Raw genomic sequence first — 12,009 nt, forward strand, 5'->3', positions numbered from 1 at the left:
AATAATAAAATTATTTCTTTTAATGCAAAATATATTCAAATGCTACATTCAAAAAAAATAAAAAAAATTAACAAGTCGCGAAGATTTAGACGTTTATGAAATGCCACGTGGCTGGCAACGTGCATACATATGGCGGTGACGACATGGCATACTCATAGCCGTTGATAAGTTGACGAAATAATAGATAAGAAGAACAGAGTTAATAAGTACAACGATAACACAGCTTGAAATTTGATGAATGGAGAGAGCATGGCGAACGCTCTTCCCTCACAATCCCATTCTCACAGAACCGCCATTTCGTGCTTATGCAATGGCCCGGCGACGTCTCGAGTTCGAATCCAATCCCGGAACGCCCCTGCCCCTTCCCAGTTTGATGCTAAAGGAAACGACGAAGCCGTAGCGAAATGGCAGGGAGAAGCTACAGTCCCTCCCCGGTTTATCACTACCAGCAGGACGTCCAAGGTTCGAGCCCGCAGCCATTCATTATTTGGCGGGAGCACGCCCGACTCTGTTATTGACTCAAGTGAGGATGAAGATAATGAGGTAAGTTTGTACTAATCTCGAACCAAATTTGACTGAAGGTCAGTGCAGTAATTTTGGTATAGTAATCTTATCGGGAATTAGTAAATGAAATTTATCTGGAGACATAGGGTTTGTGTGAAGCGGCGTTCAGGCTGAGAATTTTGAACAGAGCATCTGTTCTTGTTATCATGTCTAATATCATTATCAGTGTTTAAAACTCACCTCGAAGTGGAATTCTTTGGAATTAGGCTGGTTGCTTTATTTACACTTCATACCCTAATCTGGAATACGAACTGCGGAAGACATAGATACCCGTTAGACCAGTGACAGGATAAAAGTTACTATTACCAAGGAGGCATCCTTATAGTGGTATCCGCCATTTCTCTTATTCCCTTTCACATTCTTTTGAAGTAGTCATGATACAGAAAATAAACACTGAGAGATAATTAAATTGAAATTCTATTCATATCGAGGAATGTTGTCACAGAGGGTTTGACTGGCTGGTCAGGCAGGTGGGGTGATGTTGCCACTACCAGGATTCAATTCCCCTTAAGACTGATATGTTCAGCAGAAGCTGTCATAATCGCTTAAGTGGTGGCAGTTTCTCACCTCTTAATAGCGGGATGTATGCTCTGGACTGGTAAACAAGAAGCATCTCAAGTGTTTCCATGACCAAGGATGACTAAATTAGGTCAATGGGACTTCAGAGTACAACATGTACTAACGTCTGATGCATCGCATGCAAACGAAACAACAAAAGAGAAGTTAATTATAAATCGAAATTTAAATCTGAAGACATAATGATAAATCATAGCTAGCAAAACTGGTAAGCCAAAGCAATTAAGCCCCCCACAAAGTGAAGGGCAGCTAATTGCTTTCATTGTTAATCCCTGTAAGAGAGATGTTAAGTGACGAAGAGTCTGCTGGGTAATTTCTTGGTGTGAGTGGCAAGGCCAAGGAATTGTCGACAACATTAAAGAAGCTAGATATATGTCTCAGAGATAATATTTTATGGTGATGTTGATTCCAATTGTGTTTGATCCTCCTTGAGTTATTGTTACAACGCAATCTGACATTTGTGTGACATGGGTCAAGGAGCAGTGTCGAAAAGATCTGTGCTTATCAGAGTGGGTAGTAGCTGGAAGGCATTGGTCCTGACTCCTACTAGTGCTTGCCACAGGATGGGCAAGGAAGCTTAGGAAGTAATCTACGTAACTACAAGGGCGCTTTGAAAGGTAGCTGCCTTTGTAATGTACAAACCAAGCATCATTGGTCAAGATATCTAAAAACGTAAAAAAGATGAATAGGGATTCACTTGATTCTCTATGAAGGCAATAATATCTTCCAATGATCTCACACTAAAATGGGCATTTGAATATAAGGTTATGATACCTTCCTACGGTGCCATCTCAAGTTGCCTTATTTTTATTAATTCAAAAGTCCTAGGCTACATATAGTAAGGTACATTCTAATCAGGACCACATGATTAAATATTGTATCACTCACTAGGGTAGAATGAATCTATAAACTTTGTTTGTTGAACAGGGTTGAGATATAGGAACATTTCATCTTCAAATGCCTAGTTTAGTAGTATGATTTAGTATATGTAACATCCTCAGGATGACCCCTTCTATGTACTCAAATATCTTATTGTTAGGTTGGTGAGCAAGATTGTGTGGGGCTTGTATGCCCATGTATATTTAATTGTTTATTTATTTTCGGGTCTGTGTGCCTATGTTTATTATTTTAAGGCAAGCGAATCTAATGTTGTAAATGCAATCACACACATGATCATAAAAATACTTCATGGATGCAGATAATTTGACAAAAAGAGTATAGGGGGCGAGAATCCACAAGAGGGAAAGGTGAGAAGGTAGAACCTTGACATGGATCTTAAGCCTAGGAAATGACAAAAAAATCATAAAATTACTTCATGAATGAAACCATAGCCTTCAAGGATAATATATCCCATGACCAAAGTAAGGGGAGTGAGTCCCATTTGTGCCACATAGTAGAGGAAGTACATGCACATGTAAGTCAAGTTTTCCCACCATCTTGGAAGAGCCTTGTACCATTCAACCATGATTTCTCGGAGATCTAGGTAACATATATTGGGGGAATGATGACTGGCACCTAGTGGTTGGATCTCCGGCTCATTTTCTGGTTGCAGGTTGTATGTGTGGATTTGGAAAATGGGAAAACAAAATATTGTGGAAAATGCACTTTCAAGAAACGAGGAAGACACAAAGGGTTTACTATGTGCTAATTGTTGGAAAAATGGTAGCCATGGTCGGTATTTTCATTATCAAAGTCAAAGGAGATATTATTGGTTTTTTGCTATCCAAGTCGGCCTTATTTCTAAACAGGTTAGACCCACCTCTTGAAGGGGTTTGACCCTTGGTCAAAACCCCTCCTATTGGACATGTATATATTGGAATTCGTCCCTCCTCTTTTGAGCATGCATCCAACGTCAAAATTCGTAAATCTTCTCTAGTATTCTATTCACATGTGTGAGGGAGAAGGAAGACATCTGTTGACCAACGAAGTTTGATTTTTCTCCTCTCTACTTTGACTAGTGTTGGCTTGGACTATTTTGTTGTGGTTTGACCAAATCTCTATCTGTGATTAGAGGTTGAACTATTCAGGGATATTTGACCATATGTTGATCGAGTTTGAAGCTGTGTTTCTAAGGTGTTGACTGTGCTTTGACCACAGGTCAAAAATCATGGCGTTGACCAAATTTGTTTGAGGAATTACAGGACCGAATTTCGGCCCTTTGACCATTCTTGAACTAAATGTTGACTCTCTCTCTCTCCCCTTTGACTTGATTAGACTGAGCACTAAATGTGGTCTATTGTTTGATATTTTGACTGGAAGATTAAGATGTACAAAATGATTGAATTGAAAAATTTCTCATAAGGAAATATTACTAGGTTTTCCCTCGTGTGGAGTTTTGTCTCAAGATTTTTTTTTTTTTGTATCTCTTGTATCATTGTTTCATTGTGATCTATGCTGCTCTACGGAATATAAATGGTTGAAATTTTTCGTAAGTGTAACTGCTTGATGATTTGAATGCTATAAGAAGTTAACTTGTATCATTGGAAGTAGTTATTTGGAAGAAAATTGTTCTAGTCTACCTAGCTACTAGAAAATCAACACTATTTCTATTCCACAATTTGATGGGCAAACTGAGATTGTGAATAAGCGTTTAGAAGGATATCTATGTTGCTTTGCATCTGATAGATAAACACAATGGGTCAAATGTTTTCCCTTGGCAGTGGTACAACACATCCTTCCATACTTCTTCATAAATATCACCATTTATGGCACTTTATGGATATCACCCTTCCTGCATCACATCATCCTTGAAAGGGGCTATAAAGGCTCAAGTAGTAGAGGATCACATACTACACTAAAAAGAGGTTCTCAAACTATTGAATGACAACTTGGTTATAATGCAAGATCAGATGAAACAACAAGCAGATCAATATTGGAGTGAAATAAAATTTGAAGTGGGGGCTTGGGTATTTATGAGACTACAACCATATAAATAAATGCCCCTCAAGCAACAAAAGAAGGAAAATAAGTTAGCATTGAGGTATTATGGCCCTGTTACTGCTCAAACTAGCAGGGGGCCTAAAAGGGACTCCTTAAGGGACAACTACTAGATCAAGGGCAATAATGGAGACTTAGCCCACTGTCACCTCAGCTAAGACTCCCTACTCTTTATGGATTTTCACTGATGGGAGGAGACCCGATATATGGAAAGTCACTTGTGAAGGATGAATCAACAAATGGATGTGAAGTGACCTTAATGATCCTTTTCCTAGAAGGAGGTCAAGAATGGAGCTTGCTTTCTCTTTAAGCAAGGTACGAAGCTTTCTAGGAGAAGGAGGTGAGGATTTAAGGGCTAGGTTGAGGGGATATGACTTGTAAAGGAGTTTCCCAATCCCTAAAATCCTTATTGAACTTGGTATCCCAAGTGGTTCTTGAAGACTTGACTTTTCAAAGGTATGGGACCACACGGGACCAAGTGGACCCAACCTAGGTTAAGGGGAGGGAGTTTAGCAACCAATGATGATCTTAACCCAGACAAGGAAGGGGAAAGGATCAAAACAAGAATTTCCACTTAAAGGTGTCAAATTGATCCTATGAGGTACTAGCCTAGGGAACACCAGGGCAAAGTTTGTGTGAAAATTCCTAAACCGGAATCCCTACTACAACAACTGATGATATTTCTCCTACTTGTCAGATTTACATGAACAAGTTATTTGCAGTTTTCTACGACAAATATTGAAATATATACATTGCAGCCTTCACTTAATTGATTTATATGCAGAAACAAGAGACCGAGCAAGAAAGAAAATACAACACAATAACACCGTTATTTTTGGACAAATGTCCCTAGAAAAACCCAATGTGGGAAAATCGGTGCAGCAGATCTGAGGGTTTTATTATTATGCAGTAGTAAAATTTGAATACATCTCTGGAAGCCTTCCTGACAATCCAGTTATAGAGAATAAATTTGATAGAGAGATTTGTGAGATTACCTCACACTATCACTGGAAATCCTGGCTGATCTAGCCCTAGAAAGATTTTAAAGCCGGCTTTTTTGGCTGCCTCTGCGCTGTGTTTGTGTCAGCCCAACGTCAAGCTCACTGGGGGCATCGTCAATCCTCTGGTTGATCGATTTGCTGCCCAAGTGATTCAATTTTTGCCTCCTAGTCTCATACCCCGGCTCTCGGCTTCTGAAACTCGAATTCCCTCTGCAAATTTTGGACTCCCTCTTGGCTCCTGTGCTGCCTCTGCGTGGCTCTACATCAACCCCTCTGGCTCAACGCTGCCACTGTTGGATCTCCCTCTGTCTTCTCTGTTGAGTATCCTCCGATTGGGAAGGATTTCCTTTTGGATACTATCGTTGCCCCTCACTGCAAAAGCTCACTTCGAATCTCTCTTCGGCAGTTGCTTTGTTTTAAAAATTCGATCTTCTGAACTCTCTCGATGTGTTCTCCAAGTGCCCATCAAGCCTTCTCTTATAATCCTCTTGCTGATCAGTCAATGACCCAGATTAGATTCTAATCAATGGCTAGGATCATATTGACTTGATCTCCACCTTCTTCTAGAAGTTTCACTCACAGTTTAGATTAATACCCATTAATTATTTTAATTTCCTAAATTTAGACTTAGGGTCCCATTAAAAATAATTAATTATTTTAATAAAACTGTCTCTCTTTGGAATTTCCCAAAACGATTTCTGGGTATTGGAGAATGCATGTGTCTAAGCCTCCCTGCAAATTTTGAGACTTAGAACACATCCGATGCTATCAGAAATCAACAGTTTGATCTCAGAGCTAGGGCTTGGGATATCTCACAATCCCACCGTCGGAATTTCTTCAAATTTGGAGGAGGCCTTGGGGACACACCAACGCAGTAGAGGTTAGGAGATCGAACTTTTTTTGTGGCTACTTTGTCGCGAAAGTGTTGCCCTAGGTGACCCAACTTGGCTAGACCTAGAAGAGAAAGGGAAAGGTGAAGAAAAATGGTTCTTTGAGTGACCACCTATTGGTAGACCAGTGTCTAATCCCTTGGGGAGAATGGAGTCTAGGAGAATAATGAGAAAGGACTTTTTTTCTCGGTCAAGGAGGCCTCAAGGTCTACTTCACTTGGCCTTTAGTGCAAGAAGAAGTGACCTCAAAGCTTTATACTTCGCTTTTCAAAAAGAGATGGCATATCAAGATAAATTCAATGGTATAATTATCCCTAGGAGATTTCTTTCAACATACATGGCCAATACATTGAGAGATGCTATATAGAAATAATAATTCCACAATTTCGCAATTATGCAATGCAGCAATTAGCCCTAATAGCGAAAATCCCATTCCAATGCATATGGCACAGTAAAACAAGAATAACATTAAATGTGTGTACTTAAATGTAAGAGAACATATCCAACCATCAACAATTTGACAATAAAGAAGCTCCAAGATAAAATAACCCAATCTAAACATCAAAATTCATCCATGCTCCAATTCATCCTCCAACAAAGAAGTGTGAAATTCTCAAGAGAGAAGAATGATCCAATCCAAAGTGATGATACAAATGAATTCAAGTCTATCCTATTAATACACTCATTAGGAGTTCGAATTACCTAATTTGAGCCTACATTAGCCCATCAACTAAAATAATGTGCAAATAACTATCTATTGGTGACAAGACCACCAAACTAGATGATAAATAAAATAATAAGCCTCCTAGGAGGTTGAATAATTAATAATGCATGTCGTTGGCCTCTCTAAGAGGCTTGATGAAGTCCATAAGTGCCAAAATTATGAGTTGGACTTCCAAAAGTAAAGGACAAGGGGTTGGCCCCTTGTTCTCCACATAATAAACCTGTGGTGCTCCCAATGGCTGTGAGGGCACACAAGTGACCGCATGGGTATCAAAGTAAGTCGAAGATGCCTGTAGACCATCTGTAAGGGCTCAAATGATGGTGTAAGTGATGCCACATCAGCATACAGGTCCTAGGTCATCTGCCAGGTGCATGGTACAACTGTGGGGCAGACTAGGCAAAGGTGAAATAGGTGCATCTTCCTCGTCCAATAGGTGAATCTCGAGCAATCTCTAAACATCTATGGGGATCGATGGAGTTACATGTGTCAATGTAGCTCTCTGGAGGGTTGAGACCTCGTATAGGGATACCAAACCCAAGATGGAGACCACTTGCAATCTTGCATAAGATCCAACGCATCCCCTAGCCTTCTAGCACAACAAGTCATCAAGGAAATCGAGTAAAAGAGCTTACAATCCATGGACCACAAGTGGGGACTTCATAATGGCTTGCCCTTCTAGAATGGGCTTTGGCAGGTGTTAATGTCTCCAAGCTTTAAATGGGGTTAACCAAGTATCCCATTAGGTGGTTTCTACTCCTAAAGGGGATAATATGTCCAAGGTACATCCTTTAAAAGGTGGTGGCATCTGATAAAGATATGAATGGAGTAGGGAATGAAAAGGGGCAACCTTGGGCCACATGCTGGGGTACAAGGGTAGCTAGTAAAAGGGAAGCCCACACTTGGGTATATAATGTATAAAAGGGAGCAATCGTGGTACATGAGGTGACCCGACCTTGATTTTTCTACCCTTCTTTATCCCTTTGCCTTTTTATGATTTTTTTTTAATTAACTGCTCGAGGGGTAAGACAATCATGGGTTCCTATATGATGAAGGAGGCTCATAGAGCTTGTAGGAACCAGGATGATGGCCATGATGATGGGTTAGAGCTCATGTATTGGATTTTTCCCATGTGCTAAATGTGTTTGTCTCGACCATCTTTTGCATTTTGTGGTACATTTCTTGTTGAGTGTGGCCAATCATGCCTTTACTTTTCTTTTTAGCTGCATCAACCTCCGGGGCATCATTCCAAGCCCAACCCAAGGTGTGGGCAAGGGGAAGGAGATAGCTAACGCTATGTGGACCCAGTGGAGGAATGTGGACCCAGGTAGGGAGAAATGATGAATGGGGTCATAATGAGTGGCAAGGGGGCAATATATGTGGATGAAGCAGCGGGACCACGCAACCAAAATTAGGGTTTCCCATGAAGTACCATACTTAAAGCCAAAAGGGTCAGTAAAAGAGATAGCATGGGACTAGAATCCAAGGTTAACATCTAAAAAGGGTTTAGGGGACTAGAGCACAGACCTAGCCCATTCCTTCCCCCGAATTCCCCCATTAATCCATGCCCATAAGTGTCCATGATAAGCAAACTACAATACTCAGTTACCAAATGACAAGGCATACCTTTAGGTTCGAGAGGCCCACATTCAAACATACGATCATGGCAGATAGGTGAGGGACCACATGGCTAGCTCAGGTGGCGGAGAAATGGCACAACGAGCTAGTTGGTGGTTGCAAGGGGTTACTGGCTACTGGCTAAGGACCATCTTAGAGAAAAAAAATTATCCTAGGGATATCACCCACAAAATGGTGTGTAACATGGCCCTACTAGGTGTTGCATAGGATTGGAAGTATGGCTTACAAATTGGAGTTGCCTCCATCTTCATGTGTACATCTAATTTTCCATGTTTCTCGCTTGAAGAAGGTAATCAGTGACAAGATCCTAGTCCAAACTATATTACTAGAGATTAATGAAGAAAGGAAAATCATATTAGAACCAAAAACATTCCTGGAAATAAGGATTAAGCAACTGAGAAATCGAGCAATTAGTGAGCACCTCATCAAATGGAAGAACCTCTTAATTTTCCACTATTCTATGTTGTTACAATCACTTTAACCCAATTCTTAACTTCAATTAGTAATCAATTCAATCTTCCAGTGATCAGTAGCAATTGTAGATAGAATGGTAAATGCAATGTACAATAAGAGACAATCATGAGCAATGACAAGAGGCACAAAAATTGGTCAAAGACTAGGGAAAAACCCCACAAGGGGGAAAACCCTTTCAAATTCTTCTTCTTATTAGATTGTCATAAAATGTTCAACAAAGAGAGTGCAATGATCTAATTCATCAATGAGTCAAATTCAATCCTTTGACTATCCAACAAAGTCAACCAACCAATATCAAATGATGAGCCAATAGTCAAATCTGTCCCAAGTCAAATCTGGTCAAAGTCAAAGTCTGCAAATCTGTCAAAGTAAAAAGTAGTCAAATGTGCCCTAACTAGTCCAACAATCAATGGTCAAACTGTCCTCCAAGAGCTTAGTCAACAGTCAATAAACTCGGCCTCCAATGCTAGTCAAACCTCAGTCAAAACAACTCCAAAAATCATAGTCAAATCTGGTCAACGAAGAGAGAAGGTCTGCGGTCAACTGTAATCAACATGCCCAAAAAACTTTGGTCCTTGTGCCAATAAATGAGGCCTTCCAAAACATGTCAAAGTCTAGTTAAAGTGTGTCAAAACGTCCCAAAATAAGGCTAGTCAATGCTAGTCAAAGTCACCCAAACAGAAGTGGCCAACAAAAAAGAAGACTTCCTCCTTCGCATGTGTGAAGAGAACCCTACATTTTTTCAAATGTACGAACCAATGAGATAAGAGAGGGATGCTTGATGATGTCTCCAAATAAGGTGCCTTGATGCTATATTTATATGCGTTGGATGACGACAAATTAGCCTTTCAGGCCGACCTTGACTTTTGTGCCATTGTGGGTTTTCACTTCAAAAATTCATTTTCCTTAACCAAATTAAATTCTTCCAAGGGCAATTTGGGGCTACTTTGGATGAGGAAGATTGTCTAATGGAGGGAATTTGTCCTTGAGCTACCAAATTAACACTCCCCCTCGGTTAGGGAGAAATTTCCGACTACAATAAATGTTGCATCTCAAACATCTCATCATCGTCAAGTCATTTGTCACCTTTTCTCATCTCTGCTCATCTTTGATGGACACTCTTGAATTTAGAAGAAGAAGAATTTGACATCATAGGGAAGCTCTAGCTACTACCCTCTATCCAATGGAAATAGGCGAGATCCACATGCCAAGCAAGGGTCACAACCATCTTATTGTTTAATCAATAGGAGAGATATTACTTGCTATTGAAGGAAACAATCACATCCATCCTATCGCCCAGTGACAATGGGTGAGATCCATCTACCAGTAAGGGCAAGGATCACATCCGTCCCATTGTCTAGTCAATAGGCGAGATCAAATTGCCGTATAAGGTAGTGATCACATCCATCCTAATGTCTGCTGATCTTCGCAAGTTGAGCCTCAAGAGTCAAGTGGTAGAACACCTGCATCCTCTATACTTGAGTGAGATACCACTTGCTATGCAAGGATCACACCATCTCAAGTCATCTCAACCCATTGGCTAGATGGGGAGGTAATCCCAACAAGCCCTGCTTGTGGGTAGGATACATAATGAGGTATGCTTTGTCAATCATGATAGGGGGAGATACGCAACTTGTCATAAATGAGAAGGATCACGCACACCCTATGGTGACAATAGGCGAGGTACTACTTACCTCAGAAGGTAAGGATCACAACCATCCTATTGTCCAGAGATTCCTCAACCCTAGGAGCTCTCAGGCTCAATTCCTCTCCTTGTGAGGTCAAACAGGGGGAGAGAGCATAACTCAATTTTCTCGATCAGCCGAGACCCTTACTCGAGAGGGTCACATCCATCATTTCAAGCTGCTCTCTAAAGACCAAGAACTTCCCTTTCGGCAAAGCCTTGGAGAGTATGTCTACTATCTGCTCATCAGTCAAAATGTGATGGAGTCTTATGACTCCTCTCTGTACCATGTCTCAAATGTAGTGGTACCTGATCTCAATATGCTTGGACTTGTCATGAAATACAAGATTCTCTGCCAATCAGATCCCACTCTTGTTTTAGCAATATATCACTCTAGTATTCAGGACCTGCTAAAATAGCTCTACAAAGAGCTTCCTCAACCAACCTGCCTCACAGCTAGCCATGCTAGTAGCAATGTATGTTGAGATTTGTAGCTTGGGAGGTACTCCAAGCCTTGAGGATAAAGGGTTTGGAGGAAGGAGCTCCACAAGTGGCCTTGTGGGCTTGAAACCCAAGCCTGGGGTTTTGCACCCAAAGTTGTTGGGCCAAAACCGTGATGAGATTTCTACATGTGATGATTTGAGTTGATAGAGGACTCTGAGAGGAACCAGTTGTAGAAATGGAGTTATTAATTTTCGAAGTTATGGTATGGGATCGTGGCACAAAGTTAAGGTTGGCTTGATGTTTGAGAGGCCTTATGACAGATTGTCAAGCTCACCAAGGGTATTTGTTGGAGCCCTTGAGAATCCTATATAAGGAGGTGAGATGTGAAGCTAGAAAAGTCAATTGTGTGCACAAGGAGCTCGCATTAGGTGAGGAGTTCTCTAATTTAGCCGCAGGTTTGGGCAAACTCCAAATGAAGGGAAAGGAGGCTAGATTTTGGTGTCCTTCATGACTGTTTGGAGGCTGAGAAGATAAGATAGGTGTTGAGCAGTAAAAAGGGGCTTTTTAACCTCTATTTACCTTACATTAATTATCAATCCAGGTATGATTTTTTATCTCAAGAGTGTACTCAATCTAAGGCGGTCACTTGTTCAAGAGTAATGTTTGCAGTATAGCGCTTTACAAAAGTAAATAAATGCTGGAGACAAACTCTAATTGTAATGGCAAGAAACTTAAATTCTTTGAAACTAAATCATTCACTTAAGAAACTACAGCAATCATCAGTCAAGGATGCAGTAATGATAACTCTTTCCCCTGTAAACTAATGTAAATGAAAACCAATCAAAGGCAAGATCTCCAATTTGAGAACTAGACAACAGTAGTCAATGTTCGCTACAGTTGTAGATCTTTCTATTCACACCAAAGCAAATACTTGAAATAACAATTCAATTAATAGAAAATGAACAACAACTAAATCTATTGGAAAGATCGAACTGCAAAGCTTAATCTACAGGAATTAAGCAGCAATCTTAACCAAAAGGAATTGAACAACAATCTTTAACTAATAAAGGAATTGAACAA

General features: G+C 40.4%; 1 protein-coding gene across 1 annotated transcript in view; it reads left to right on the forward strand.

Moving 5' to 3' along the window:
- Positions 1 to 217: 217 nt before the first annotated feature.
- LOC149171999 (protein PHOTOSYSTEM I ASSEMBLY 2, chloroplastic-like) overlaps positions 218 to 12,009 on the forward strand; it is a 237,786-nt gene continuing 225,994 nt past the window's right edge. The window contains exon 1 of the mRNA XM_089424170.1: positions 218 to 543. Coding sequence (XP_089280296.1) covers positions 235 to 543 — 309 coding nt within the window. The 5' untranslated portion in view covers positions 218 to 234. The remainder of the gene's footprint in view (positions 544 to 12,009) is intronic.

The sequence above is a fragment of the Pinus tabuliformis genome, chromosome 4_2, assembly GCF_031772625.1.
Source record: "Pinus tabuliformis cultivar Carrire ecotype Pingquan chromosome 4_2, CPIR1, whole genome shotgun sequence".
In the NCBI taxonomy this organism is placed as follows: domain Eukaryota; kingdom Viridiplantae; phylum Streptophyta; class Pinopsida; order Pinales; family Pinaceae; genus Pinus; species Pinus tabuliformis.